The sequence below is a fragment of the Peromyscus eremicus genome, chromosome 4, assembly GCF_949786415.1.
Source record: "Peromyscus eremicus chromosome 4, PerEre_H2_v1, whole genome shotgun sequence".
NCBI classification, from domain to species: Eukaryota; Metazoa; Chordata; class Mammalia; order Rodentia; family Cricetidae; genus Peromyscus; species Peromyscus eremicus.
The window spans coordinates 128779567-128794716 of NC_081419.1; the positions used below are offsets into that span (position 1 = coordinate 128779567).

Here is a 15150-nt window from a genome sequence, read left to right on the forward strand (position 1 = left end):
CGTATCTTGAAAAGGCAAGTTTTTGTCCCTTCCCCCTTCTAACTAGCCAGGGTCCCAAGCCTGGTGTCTGTGACAAAGAAAGAAGACACTGGAATGAGTAATGTACCTATATCAATAATATATAGCTTGTACACATAGCCAAAGAGAGGAACACTCTGTGTGTGTGTGTAAGTGGGTTCAAGTAAGCTGTGCATATATAAGCTGTGCACATCTGTTCCTATTCATCATCCATATTTCAGTGCTAGAAATACAGCAGTAAACAAGACAAGCTAGGTCTCTGCTCTAATGAGGCCTATATTCCTGTAAAGAGCATGAATAATAATAAGCAGGTAAAATAAGTGAAATTATTTCAAATAATGGAAAGTTTTATTAAAAAATAAAAGCAGAGTGATTTGATGAAAAGTTTCTAAAAAGGCAAGCTGTGCATGTAGGGGGTGTGTAAATATACTTTCAGGCAGACTCATGTTTGAATCCTGGATACATACATTTATGCTTATTTGTGTTTGTGTGTGTAGTCAGCAGCTATTGTGAGTAGAATATTTCTATATTAGTATAGATGGCTTTATTCAAGTGTATCTACAGAAGTGAGCTGGTACGGGGTACACACTGGGGATGCATGCATGAGGACACACTCCAGCTGTAGCTGGAGATGTTTTGAAGTTTCTGTAGCATTTGTCAGTGGACAGCTTTTCTGCTTCTGGCGTTCAGGGACATTTGCCAGCTTCCTCTCTCCTTGTTCTCTCCCGTTTTAGTAACCTTGCTATGCTTGGCTTCTCTCAGCCCTAGGAGGGTTAAAGCCAAGGAGAAGATAGTAACTGACTCATCAAGCCAGAAGCTGGAAAGAAGCTGATAATTTCTGTGTAACTTCTCTCAGTAAGAAAAGGCCTGATATCCTTGCCAGTCCAGTCCCTTACACTGTGAGGAAATAGTCCTGACTTGAGATCAGAAGAGCTGAGGATCTATTCTTGGCTCTGTCACTTATTATTGTGTGACCTTGGCTGGCTAGTTCTCTCTAGGTTTCAGTTTCCTCCTTTATAAACACGCTGGATAATAAAGAAGGGGAGGGAGCACAGACGGCTTGTTGCGAGTATTATATAGTATTGCATCTGGAGGAGAGAGCAGAAGCAATGGCATGGGAAGATGTGTGGGAGAGGTGAGCAGGCACACCACCAAGCCTGATGACCTGGGACCCACATGGTGGAAGGGTGGAACCAACTCCTCCTGGCTGTCCTGTAACCGCCACACATATGCCATGGTATGCATCCTTCCAAACAAACAAAGAATTTAAAGTGGAATTTTAAATGTAGAGGTAGGCATGAACTTTGTGTATCAGGGAATCCAGAAAGAATACACTTAGAATAAAATTTAAACTTACCACTCCCACAAGGGCCTACCTGATTTGACTGATGCCTAGTTCTTGTTCTCATCTGATCTTTTGCTCACTGTATTCCAACCACATTGAGTTCCTTTCTGCTCTTTGAATAGTCCTCAAGACCTTTCCGTTTGATGCTTTCTCTGCCCAGAATAGTCTTCCCAAGAACTGATACGGTTACCTATTTCTTATCGAGGTCTTAACTGAAATAGCACTTCCCCAGGCTTTCCCTGACACTCTTATCTAAAGTGGTTATCTCCTAAAAGTTATCAGTATGTAAAATGCACATATCTTTGGCCCCAAAATTGCATTTCTAGTAATTCATACTATGGATATATTTGCAAATGACATATGAATAAAGATGACCATTGAATTATTATTTGTTAAATATACAAATAGTAGATAAAGAGAATGGAACCATTCTGGTTTTTTAAAGATTTATTTATTTATTTATTTATTTATTTATTTATTTATTTATTTATTTATTTATTTATTATGCATACAGTGTTCTGCCTGTATGTATGCCTGCAGGCCAGAAGAGGGCACCAGATCTCATTACAGATGGTTGTGAGCCACCATGTGTGTGCTGGGAATTGAACTCAGGACCTTTGGAAGAGCAGCCAGTGCTCTTACCACTGAGACATCTCTCCAGCCCCAGAACCATTCTTGATAGAGAATAATACCAAGGGATATGTTTAAATTTTTAAAAAGCAGGCTGCTTGAGTTATACATGTAACATTTGTTCAGTTTATTGCTTGTATATAGTAACTAAAGGCTAATATTTTTTTTTTTTTTTGGTTTTTCGAGACAGGGTTTCTCTGTGTAGCTTTGCGCCTTTCCTGGGACTCACTTGGTAGCCCAGGCTGGCCTCGAACTCACAGAGATCCGCCTGGCTCTGCCTCCCGAGTGCTGGGATTAAAGGCGTGCGCCACCACCGCCCGGCTAAAGGCTAATATTGTACCTCAGTGGTAGAACACTTGCCTGGCATGCCTGAGGCTCTGGTTTACATCCCTATCAACACACACATGCACACACACACCTGCTTGGCCTATAATAGGAGCCCTCAGGAAGCTCAGACAGGAGGATTGTGATCTTGAGGTGAGCCTAGGCTGCATAGCTATACTCGGTCTCAAAAAGAAGCAATAATTAAAATGCCATCATTTGTGTAGAAAATTAGAATATGTAAGAATACATGCATGTATACAAATTTGTCTAACAATTGTGTTCCCTCAGTACAGCATTGTTTCCTAAACTCTACTACTCCGTGCTGGTCTAGACTGTAAGGAGCTTATCCCTTAAAAAATGTCAAATATTTTAAATCCAGTTTTTTAAATTTCTGCCTCCATTGGTATCCTACGGATCTTATGAATGATGCTAAAAGTATAGACTTCTTTCCAACACTCTAAGTAGCCAGAGATGACTTTGAATGCTTGATCCTTCTGCCTTTACCTCCCAAGTGCTGAGACTGCAGATGACTAGAATTTTTTATGGGTTTTGTTGTAGTTTGTTTTTTGTTTTTGTTTTAGATGGGGACTCGTACTATAGCCATGGCTTGCCTAGAACTTACTATGAAACCCAGGTTGGCCCTAAACTTGAGACAGTTCAACTTGAGAACTTCCTACCATAGTCTCCTGGGTAGTGGTATTATAGGAGTGAGTCATTACATTAGGCTTTAATTTAGTCTTGATACTTTATAAAAGTCATATATTGCTGGATCTGATGGCACACATCTTTAATCCTAGTACTTGGGAAGCAGAGACAGGCAGTGAATTCTAGGCTAGCTTGGTCTACATAATGAGTTCCAGGCATGAGACCCTGTCTCAATAATAGCAACAACTACAAGGCACCTCTATTGTGTCATTTTTCCTTAATACTTCCCTAGGATAAAAGAGAAGGGCTTATCGCTCCATTTTGTCAACATAAATAAGACTCAGAGGTAGATAGTGTATGTTCCAATCTCATAAAACATGCATACAAAGTATCTTGAGAGGCCAAAGTGTTCAGTCAGCTCAAGATGTGGTATCAAGGGACTGGAGTGATGGCTCAGCAGTTAAGAGCACTAGCTGCTTTTCTAGAGTATCTGCGTTCAGTTCCTAGCATCCACATGGCAGTTCACAACCATCAATAGCCCCAGTTCCAGGAGATCCAATGCCTTCTTCTGACCTCTGATGCAATAGGCTTGCAAGTGGTACACAGACATACATTCCAGAAAAACACTCATACACATAGAAATTTTAAATTAGTTAATTAGAAAAAATTTTAGGAAGATGTAGCAGAAGATTCACTGACAGGAGAGTGTGGGGCATTGGTATGAGCAGATGGAATTTTGTGACTGCTCCTGTTTTGTTGATGAGATCAGAGCTGTGTCCCTAATTCCTGATTCTTTCTGATGTATCTATCTCAGGGAGGGCAATGAGCCGGGAGAGACCACCAAGATCACATACCGTGAACTTCTGGTCCAAGTGTGTCAGTTCAGCAATGTTCTCCGTAAACAGGGTAAGTATGGGGTGCAGGAGAGGAGCTAGAGGACCTAACCCTGAACTCTCTGAGAACTGGAGAGAAAGAACAAGAAATGGAGGGAATCTGGTATCAGGAACAGAAAAGTTATCTGGGAGGGGCCCTCTGAGTGGGAGGGAGCAAGGAATAGCAAGAAAGGTCCATAGTTTCTGTTTGGTGTCCCTTTTTTTCTATAGGCATTCAGAAGGGTGACCGAGTGGCCATCTACATGCCTATGATCTTGGAACTCGTGGTGGCTATGCTGGCATGTGCTCGCCTTGGAGCTTTGCACTCCATTGTGGTAGGAGCGTGGGCTGGTGACAGGAACCAAGGGTGAGGGACAGGGTTTTGGTAAAGGAAATTGGACCTGGATGGTGAGGGATTATAAATACAGGTCTAAATCAGTTATTCAGCATCTTCTGGAACTCTGTTTTGGAGATGCTGAATTTCATGAGCACCTTCCATCCTTCATCACTCAATCCCTAGCCCTCGCCTTCCCCTCAGGTTGTTTTTTTTTTTTCTTTCTTTCTTTTTCCTTTTTCTTTTTCTAGTTCGCAGGCTTCTCTGCAGAGTCTCTCTGTGAAAGGATCTTGGATTCCAGTTGCAGCCTTCTCATCACCACAGGTGACTAATTCTTTCACCCCTTCTTCAGACCCTCCTACACCTCAAATCTGGTCTCCTTGTTGACTTGGGGCTACTTGGGATAGAGGGTAGGGACTGTTTGCCTGCCTTCTCCTCATCCTATCTCAGCTGACTCTTTGTCAGCCCAAATCATCTGGAAGAACCAGAGTCAAGAGGCCTATTCAGGAAGGGCCCTGTGGACATTAGGCCCACTGGGGAGCATGGTGTGTACTAAGGCTTGGAATGTTTATTGCTCCCCAAAGATGCCTTCTACAGGGGGGAAAAGCTTGTGAACCTGAAGGAGCTGGCTGATGAGTCCTTGGAGAAGTGTCGAGAGAAGTAAGTGTGCTGACCTATTGGCTACTGACTTGGGTTGATAGGATCTTTCTCCGTTGCCAGCTTCCCTTTGTCCTTGCTATCTACTCCTAGAGGGACATGGGAGCATCTTGCCAACTTCTTTTAGTCAACTGGACCAATACTTCAGCCTTTTCTTTTCTCTAGGGGTTTCCCAGTGAGATGCTGCATTGTGGTCAAACATCTGGGGCGGGCAGAGCTGGGCAAGAATGACTCCCCCAGCCAGTCTCCCCCAGTTAAGAGGCCATGTCCAGATGTGCAGGTGAGTCTGACACTAGTGTACTCTGCTGTGGGCTCTAATTCCCTCTCTCTTCTTACCCAAGGAGTTCCTATTTTTTCCCTTGGCTTCCTCATCATAATACTGAGATCTGGGAACAATTCCAGGAAAGCTTCCTCTAATAGGGCTGGCTGAGAGCAAGGGGTTTTGACCTTGAATATGGGTAGAGAAGGAACTTAGCATGAGAAACTGTAAAGGTTGATAAACAGAGGGGACCCTTAGGGCTTAGGCTTAAGCTTGGGTTGGAAATGTGCTGACTTGGGTGACTATATGTACTCATTTTGATTGGACTGAGACTTGAATGAGCTACATTTGTGGCTTTGGATCCATACTTCTGCTGAAAGCTTTAGGAAAGTTCCGTTGACAGCCTATAGTTTGGAGGGGCATAGATATATAAATTCTGGGGTCCAAAAGGAATACTTAGATTCTTTGATTTGAAGTATCCTGAGTAGTGTTGGAACTAGAGAGGCTAGTATGGGACTAGGGAGATTGGGAAGCCCAATCAGTATTAGAAATTCTGTACACAATAGGGTTTTAGGGAATCGAGGCTGAGGGCACTAATGAGGGGCAGCTGGGAAGAAAGAAGGCATCTTGGGGTTTAGGGAACACTCACCCTTCCCTCTCTCACCTCTATCTTTGGACCCTGCTCATCAGCCTTTCCATTCCATGGGCTCTTAACAGGGTAAGCTGAAAGAGAAATCCAAGTGCATCCGACCCCAGGTATCCACTTCTTCACTGCCCTTGGTCACTGCTTCCCTATGTGCTTGTCTGTATGTTCATCTGCTCTCTGTCTGTTTGCTCCAGTGAGGTTATTGACAGAGCTAAGTCTGTTCCCTTTGTTCCTGGGCCCCTTGACATCCATGTTATTTGGAAGGGTTATAAAATCAAATGTCTGTTTCTGCCTCTGTCAACTCACGTATAACAAGGATCTCAAAGTTAGCAACAGACATCCCAGTTCTCTCCTGCTGCATAGATCCTTTGTGGGAGAGGGGACTAGATAATCTGTGAGAAAGCATATGCTGTGCATTTAGCTGGTGGGTAGAGCCAGGAAAGACAGGAAGCATATGGAGGAGGTACAAACTCTGATCTTGAGATTTTACCATCAAGTTGGGAAGTTAGACTTATATTGTATAAGGAAAAATAAGTTTTGTATGGGACAAGAGAGAAGAAATTCCTAAATACATTTATATGCAACTTGGAATTTATAAACCACACATAACTCTGACATAATTAAGTACTAAATTCAACAAAAGTCACACTGTAGGTGGTACTCAAATCATATTAGTACGTAGCAGTGGCTTGGAGTCCAGAGGCCAATATTTAGTTGTATGACTTCAAATAAGTCATGTTTCCTCTCTGTACTTCATTTTTTAAAAAATTAGTAATAAAGACATGATATATGATTAAACCAAATGGTTTCCATCCCTAAACCAAAATACAAAGGCCACTGTTCCTGTGAGCTCCACTATCTTCACAGGTTACTTTGACTCTTCCACGGCCGACCTCTTGTGCTGGTGGCACATATGAGTATGTGGACACAGACCTGACTTCTGGGAAATGTTTTCCTTATGAAATTTAGTCAGCACTGAGTATGGGAATGCTCGTCTTTTATCCCTACACTGGGGAGACAGAGTCAAGGATTCCTGTGAGTTCAAGACTAGACTGATCTACATAGTGATTTCCAGGTCAGCCAGGGCTGCATAGTGAGACCATGCCAAAAAAAGAAAAAAAAAAAAAAGAAAAGAAAAAAAGGAAGGATGGAAACAAACAAAAAAACAAAAAACAACAACTAAATGAAATTTCTTTTGAAAGAGGTAACCAGCTTGGTGGTTTGGAATGTAGGCTCTAGAGCCAGACTACCTGGGTTCAAATCCTATCCATCCCACCTGCTACAATGTAAGCTTGGGTAACTTAAGCTTTCTTGCTTCACTTTCTCTCTATATAAGGTAAAGACAGTAACTGTACTTACAGGATTTTATCAATATATATGGTATTTGGCATGTAGTAACTATTCAAAATACATTAGATGTTGTCACTGCCCTTAAAAACATCGGACAGATTGTCAACTTCCAGAAGGAAGACTGAGATAAACAAACAAGCAAATAAATAAAAACAATAACATTTATTGTAATTCAGCCTCAAGCAGCAAACTCCTGGGTTTTTGTTTTTTTGGAGATGAAAGTAAAATCAATTAAGAAAATAAAACAAAACAAAATCAAAACCAAAAAAGCAAAGAAAGTTAAATTAGTCTCACAAAGTTCAGGTTTGTTGGTGAAAACTGTAGTAGAAGCTGTAGAAACTATGGCAGGCCTCCAGGCTCCTGCCTTATTATGCAGCCTGGTACATTTTGCAGGTGTCCTTTTCCACCAGACCACTTGCATACTCCATATTCCCCTTACATACCTGGTCATCTCTAAGACTGTTCTGGTCCAAGGACAAGAGCCAACTCCTCGGTTTTTATTTTAGAAGACGTAACCCCTTTCCTTTTTCAAGGCCATGGGCCTCATAGGTACACATGAAATCCACAAGCAATGTTTGCTTCACTAACAGCTCATTCTGCTCCCTGGTGCTATCAGCTCCACAACTGGAGTACCACACCTATTCCCCTCCTCCCTACACACACAAACACCTACAAAGGAAACAGTGTTATGAGATTATCAAAATTCTCTCATTGCCAAACCACAGTGTAACTGTGTCTTACCACGACAATTCAATGTACTATAGACCATTTATAAAGAATATTGACATAGTTCCACTTAAAATCATTAATACCCTCAGCTCAAGTAATAATTTAACAGGAAAAAAGTATCCATGTGACAGTGTACACATAAACTCATACAAATCTTCCACCAAAAGACAGGGTACTTTATGTTTTCTTTTTTTTCCCCTTTGGATTTATTTCATAGGGCAAACAGAGGAACAGAGGATAGGAACACAGTCTGAGGCCGAGGCGGGGGAGGGGAATCCAGTCAAAGAGAGGAAACACCGGCACCCCTCTGTTCAGTCCTGGTAGCCTCTAGACCCTTGCTCTCAAGCCCAGCCCCCACTTCATATTTTCTTGCTGAGACTGCTTGTCTGTTTTCCTCCTACTACCCACCACACCTAAGACAGGGTTTCACTGTATAGCCACAGCTGACCTGGAACTCCCTATGCAGACCAGGCTGACCTTGAATCCAACATGCCTCTGCCTCCTGAGTGCTGAGATTAAAGGCAAATGCCACCCTACCCAACCTCTTATTTTTAATGACACCCTCACTTAGATCATTTTTATAATGCTCATATTCTCTTGAGTAAAGGGCAGGTAATTCAGAAAACAGGAGTGGTTAGAGAATCATTTTTCAATTTATCAAGATATATATCTGACACTTTGGGATAAGAAAACCCACAAATTAGTATATGCCTATGTATTAGAGAAAGGAATTTATTTAACATTGCTATATCTACCAGTCAACCAGGTTCATTGAACATTCAGGAATCTAATAGAAGCAGACATAATGGCATATACTTGTCATATGGAAGCTGAGACTGGAGAACTGTAGTTGGAAGCAACCCTAAAATCTCATCTCAAAATAAGACAAAAATAATTTATTGACTATGAAAGGGCTTTAAGATAGCCAAAGTAAACCCCAAACATTCCTCACCATCTTAACCTTTTCCCCAGTGGTCATTAAACTTCCCTAACCTTTCTGACATTAGTTAGTCCCTCTCTACCGCAACAATCAAAGGCCTGCTGTTATTAGACGGCATCTTTCTCTGTTGACATTTATAAAATCCTGTCTGACCTTTAGGGCAAAGGGAACTTTCCTTGTTTAAAGCCCCTTAAGGGGCTAGAGAAATGGCATAGCATTAAGAGCACTTGCTACTCTGGAGGGGGGTGGGACTCCCACCACTCACATCAAAGGGCTCACAACCACCTGGAACTCCAGGTCCAGGGGAACCAAAGCCCTTATCTGGCCTCCACAGGCCCCTGCATTCACATGGCACACAAACATACACTCACGTCCACACACATACACATCAATAAGAAAAAAAGAAAAAGCCAGGCATGGTGGCACATGCCTTTAATCCCAGCACTTGGGAGGCAGAGGCAGGCAGATCTGTGAGTTTGAGGCCAGCCTGGGCTACAGAGCGAGATCCAGGACAGCCAGGGCTACACAGAGAAACCCTGTCTTGAAAAACCAAAAAGGAGGAAGGAAGGAAGGAAGGAAGGAAGGAAGGAAGGAAGGAAGGAAGGAAGGAAGGGAGGGAGGGAGGGAGGGAGGGAGAGAGAAAGATGAGTGACTTCCCATGATCATATGGCAAGAAGATGGAACTCCAGAGTAATTTTAGAGACATCTAGAGAATCCAACTTCACCCAACAGAATTTAGACTGGAGAAACTAGTTTTCAAAGAGGTGACATAGTCAGGAAAAGAACATGGTTTCAAAGGAGAGGTGAGAGAAACTCCAGGGTAGCAGATCCTGAATCATTATCAAAGGCAATCAAGCATAGCAGGACATCCCTTCCCTGAGAGGAATTCACCTTGGTGCTTCTCTACCAACTTGAAACAAGACTTCCTGCTGAATGGAGCCTGTCTCCTGAAGTAGGGGCTGCTGTGGGAAACCTTATCGGTTCCATTTCTATAAAGATACCAGAGAGAACTTCCAGAACGGGATGGGATCCAAACATGTAGGGAAAAAAAAAATTCCTGAACGCAATTTGTTGGGTTCTCTTGCTGTTAACTAACAGGTTAAGTGCTCACCTGTAGGCAGTGACTAATGTTGTTTTTCCAGTTGTGTGGTTGTCTACATCCCCGCTCATGTGCCACCAGTCCTACAGCACATATGTGTGTATTCGGGCTGTGTATGCATTTTATCCAACAAAAATGTCTTCTGAGTGTCAGATACAGTACTAGGTGCTAAGGCTATGGGGGGAAATACAGATATGCCACTGCCCTCCTAGAAGGCCCTATCTAGTTGGGGGAGATAATAATCAAGGAAACAAAGTAATTGGAAATATGTGTTGTAAGGGAAAGAAACCAAGTGTTGTGGTGGGATGGGAGTCTGTCAGATACTGTTCAGGAAAGTCTTTCTAAGAAGGTGGTATTTCAGCTGAGTACTGAAGGGTTGAAGGAACCAGAAAAGGGGCATTCCTCAAAGTAAAGGCAGGTAAGGGGAGTTCTGGAGTAGAGTAGAGTGATAATGGCAGAGTAAGTCCGTTCTCTCTGCTCCATTGTACCCTTGAAGGGCCCCCTTCTTTTCCTGTACCCCTATATGCAGGTGCCAGGTAGGGGTGTCTCCTGCCTCTGTCTGTACTTTTTACAGATCTTCCCTGCCCATTCCTGCTTTCCTCTTCAGATCTCCTGGAATGAAGGGGTTGACTTATGGTGGCATGAACTCATGCAAGAGGCAGGGGATGAGTTTGAGCCTGAATGGTGTGATGCTGAGGACCCACTCTTCATCTTATATACCAGTGGCTCCACAGGCAAACCCAAGGCAAGTGTGTGTGTGTGTGTGTGTGTGTGTGTGTGTGTGTGTGTGTGTGTTATAAAGTTGTAAAGTTGAGTGAGTTTCTGAGGAAGCTTGGAATGACCAACAGAAATCATTAGATGGAGTACTAGGAATGTATGTGATACTTGTGACTCAGATTTCTGAGAATGTAAGTGGTCAATATATTTATGTGACATCACGGTGTGATAAAGGAGGTGGAAGAGAGGCAAATGCTATGAAAGGGCATCACAGGGTTAAAAATCTTTAAGAAGGATCTTCTTCCACCTCTGTTCAGGCTCCATTTGTTGGTCAATAGAGGTGGACACAAAACTCCAACCTGATGCCCCGTTCTCCCCACAGGGTGTGGTGCACACAATTGGAGGCTACATGCTCTATGTGGCTACAACTTTCAAGTATGTGTTTGATTTCCACCCGGAGGATGTGTTCTGGTGTACAGCAGACATTGGCTGGATCACTGGTCATTCCTATGTCACCTATGGGCCACTGGCCAATGGTGCCACCAGTGTTTTGGTGAGATGGGAGCTGGGACATGGACAAAATTCTTCAGGGTGACTACCTCCCAAGGCTCCTTAGTCTAAAGATGGGAGACTTATACAGGGACCTACTTCCTACAGAAAGAGGAATCCTGAGGGGTTGTATATCCTAGAAAGTTTCTTGGCTTGTGTGATCAGAGGGTAAAGACATAATTGGTCAGAAAGGGTGAATACTGAACCCAAGGGAATGACAGGGGAATGGAAGGACTATTGAGAAGGGCCAAAAATAACCAGATTTCACTGGGGTCAGTTTGAGGGGATCCCCACATACCCAGATGAGAGCCGCTTGTGGAGCATTGTGGACAAATACAAGGTGACCAAGTTCTACACAGCACCAACCGCAATCCGGATGCTCATGAAGTTTGGAGATGAACCTGTCACCAAGTGAGACCCTTCCCCATCTGCTGTCCCATAGGTATCCTTCAGAGCTGCACTGTCCTTTGTGTAGTTTCTTTCTGTTGTCTCAACTTCCTGACCTGGAATAAGGGAGGGGGCAAAGGAATACTGAATGCATGTGTATTTTGGCTCCTAGTGGTACTCAGAACTTTCTTCTCTTCCACTTTCCTGCCCAAGGCATAGTCGGGCATCCTTACAGGTGCTGGGCACAGTAGGTGAACCCATCAACCCTGAAGCCTGGCTATGGTACCACCGGGTAGTAGGTTCCCAGCGTTGCCCCATTGTGGACACCTTCTGGCAAACAGAAACAGTGAGTAAGGGATTCAAGAGGTTGTGGCTTGGGGGACAACATAGAAAACTGATTCAAACCCCTGATCTCTGACTTCCACAGGGTGGCCATATGCTGACCCCTCTCCCTGGTGCCACACCCATGAAACCTGGTTCTGCTGTGAGTAAAGTGCTTCTGCTGGTCCTAGGCTTGGCAAGGGATAGGTTTTAGGGCTTTGGGACTATTAGAGAGTAAGGTGCAGAGCTGAGAGCTATGAGGAACTCAGACAGAGTTGCCTCATTCCTTTTCTTGGATTGTGCCTCTCATTTGCTTTTAGTCTTTCCCATTCTTCGGTGTAGCACCTGCAATCCTGAATGAGTCTGGGGAAGAGCTGGAAGGTGAAGCTGAAGGTTATCTGGTGAGAATCTGGGATTTTGGAGAAAGGAAAAGGGTCTGCTAATGATCTTTGTTTTAGAGTTTATAACCTTATCGTTATAAATACAGTTGAGAGTTTGTCCTCTGCTGAAAGACACCAGTGGGAATCCATCCAAATACTCTGCCTGCATCTTAAAGCCTTTTTAGAGTATGTTCCCAGGCTTGTGATGATGCTTTTGGAGTCCGGAAGGCTTAGTCCCAGTTCATCCTTAGACACCCATTTCTAGATTAAGGAGTCTTGGTAGCATAAAGAACAACCATTTGGGCTCTGGAGTCAGCCTGCCTGTATCCAGACCCTGACTCTGCCTCCTCTGTGACTTTAGACAAGTTGTTACCTAATGCTTTTGAATGTAATCTTCTCATTTGCAAAACTGGGTTATAATATGTATAAATAATGGTACTTTACCTCCTGTGTTTTATTGAATTAGATAATCCACACAAAGGGTTAGCCTGGAACTGTTAGCTGATACATTTTTTTGTGTAATACCTGTCAGATCCTATCCCATTTTACTTTTCAAGATCAAGTTAGGAACAGAGGCAGGACTCGAATCTAAGCTTTCTTACTCAATCTAGAATTCTGCTGACACAGAATACTATTGATTAGAAATTACTTACTCACTCATATAGGTTCTATTTTTTATGACTTTTTTGCCTTTTAATGGGACCTGCTTTCCTGAGGAATTACCCAAAAGAAACCCCGATTTTCCAGATGTTTATTACTCACAGAACACTGTGCTAGGCAATTTTCACATACTATTAATTTAACCCTTATAGTAACTTTAGAGTATATTTACTTTTATTTGCAGATGATGGTCCTGAGGTTCAGAGAGGCAGTTACTGACCTGAGACCATATAGAACTGGGACTCTAAGCCCGGCATCTACCCTCAAACCCTGTACTTTGCACTACTTCTCAGAGATGACATTTGGGGTGTTTTCCTTTATGCTTAGCAATGCTATGGTTGTCTTCCTGTGAGATAGCCTAGAGGATGTGATCACTTACCTTCTGCACTCCTCAGGTGTTCAAGCAACCCTGGCCAGGGATCATGCGCACAGTTTATGGGAACCACACGCGTTTTGAGACCACCTACTTTAAGAAGTTCCCTGGCTACTATGTGACAGGAGATGGTGAGCCTTGGCTGTCCTGTCCTGAGCCCTCTCTCTAAAACATATGCCTTCACTTTCCATTTTCAGAAGAGTTGGCCAGGGGTGAAGAGTAGAGAAAGGAGTATGTCCTGATGTCCACATCTGGTATCCAGGAGAGCTACAGTAAGGCTGTAAGAGCAGGAATGAGGGCTCAGAGCACTTGTTGAGTGGTTAAAAGTACTTGCTGCTCTTCCAGAGGACCTGAGTTTGGTTCCCAGCACCCATGCCAGGTGGCTCACAACCACCTGTAGCTCCAGCCTCAGGGGATCCAATGCCTTGGTGGACACCCACACACAAGTGGAGATACTCAAACAGAGATACACACACATATATAAATAATAAAGAATATTTTTTAAAAAGAGCAGGAATGAGTGCTGCAGGAAGAGTCTCAGCACATACCATCTGAGATTAGATCCTAGGGAAAAGAGGCTCTTATTTTTCACTCTAGTGTTGACAAAGATGGGGCATGTAGAAATGGATATTACTGTGTCATATTTGCCCTCATGTCTGGAGCCTGTTTGTCCACTGTCTGTCTTCCAGTTCATCCATCCATCCATCAGTATTTATTGAGTGCCTACTCCGACCAGGCACTGATCTAATGAGTACATGGTGTATTACTGTGAATAACACTGTCACATTCTCTTATCTTATGGGGCTCACATTTTACTAAGGAGAGGACAGGCAATAAACCAATTTTATTGGTTACAGGTTAGTCATAGATAGAGATAAGTGCTATGAAGAAAACAATGAGATAGTGCCTCCAAGGGTAGTCAGAGAAGGCTTCTCTGAGTGATACTTGAACAGAGGCCTGAGGGCTGAAAAGCGATCAAGCATAGAAAAGTCTACAGTAAGAGTATTGTAAAGAGTGGCTACAACCTTGAAATTCACAAGGAATGGACTGGAGCCTGTGAAGCAGAGTGAAGTAAGCCTAGGGAAGAATGTTTCATTAAGTCAGAATATAGGTAATAGATAATATAGAGTCATGTAGACGGGGTAAGCAGTCTAGATTTTATTCAAAGTACAGTGGTAGAGCTGGGATATGGCTCAGTTGGTAGAATGCTTGCCTAAGCATGCACAAAATTCTGTTTCTGTTCCCAGCACCACATTAAACAGGGCACAGTGCAATCCCAGCACTTGGGAGGCAGAAGCAAAATTAGGAATTCAGGCTCAACTTTGATACATAGTGAATTTGAGGCCTGCCTGGGGTACATAAGACCCTGTCTGAAAAGGAGAGAGCCGGTAGAGATATAGCTCAGTAGTAGCATATATGCCTAGCATACCTGAAGTGTTAGGTTTAGTCCTCAGTAACACACACACACACACACGCACACGCACACGCACACGCACACGCGCACGCACGCACGCACGCACACACGCACACACGCACATATGCACAATGTCGTATCGGGGGCAGCTAATTTGGAAAATAATTTTGAATGTTCTAAAAATATACTTGAGATTGGGTATATTATTTATTGCCATGGAACAAATTATGCCCTAAGATGGCAGCTTCAAATAACACATTTCACATAGTTCTTGAGCATCAGGATCTGAGAATGTCTTTGTTGGGTGGTTCTCAGTCAGAGTGTCTCATGAGTTAAAATCAAGCTGTTAGTGGGGGCTGTAGTCATTGAAAAGTTTGACTGAGCCTATGGGTCTGTTTACATGCTGGCTCATATGGATTTGGGCAGGAATCCTCAGGCAGTTGTAAGCCACCATGGGTACTGGGAACATGGGTGCATGGGTCTTTGGTCCTCTGGAAGAAC

General features: G+C 43.2%; 1 protein-coding gene across 2 annotated transcripts in view; it reads left to right on the forward strand.

Annotated features, from left to right (window-relative positions):
• Positions 1-15150, forward strand: part of Acss2 (acyl-CoA synthetase short chain family member 2) — a 37713-nt gene that overhangs the window by 20062 nt on the left and 2501 nt on the right. Inside the window, exons 3-15 of one of the 2 annotated variants that reach the window (XM_059261724.1) lie at positions 3777-3868; positions 4066-4169; positions 4420-4492; positions 4753-4828; positions 4991-5105; positions 5802-5840; positions 10456-10593; positions 10948-11118; positions 11392-11525; positions 11715-11847; positions 11929-11985; positions 12143-12223; positions 13258-13366. In XM_059261724.1, coding sequence (XP_059117707.1) covers positions 3777-3868; positions 4066-4169; positions 4420-4492; positions 4753-4828; positions 4991-5105; positions 5802-5840; positions 10456-10593; positions 10948-11118; positions 11392-11525; positions 11715-11847; positions 11929-11985; positions 12143-12223; positions 13258-13366 — 1322 coding nt within the window. The remainder of the gene's footprint in view (positions 1-3776; positions 3869-4065; positions 4170-4419; positions 4493-4752; positions 4829-4990; positions 5106-5801; positions 5841-10455; positions 10594-10947; positions 11119-11391; positions 11526-11714; positions 11848-11928; positions 11986-12142; positions 12224-13257; positions 13367-15150) is intronic. The other variant, XM_059261725.1, reaches the window with a different exon arrangement.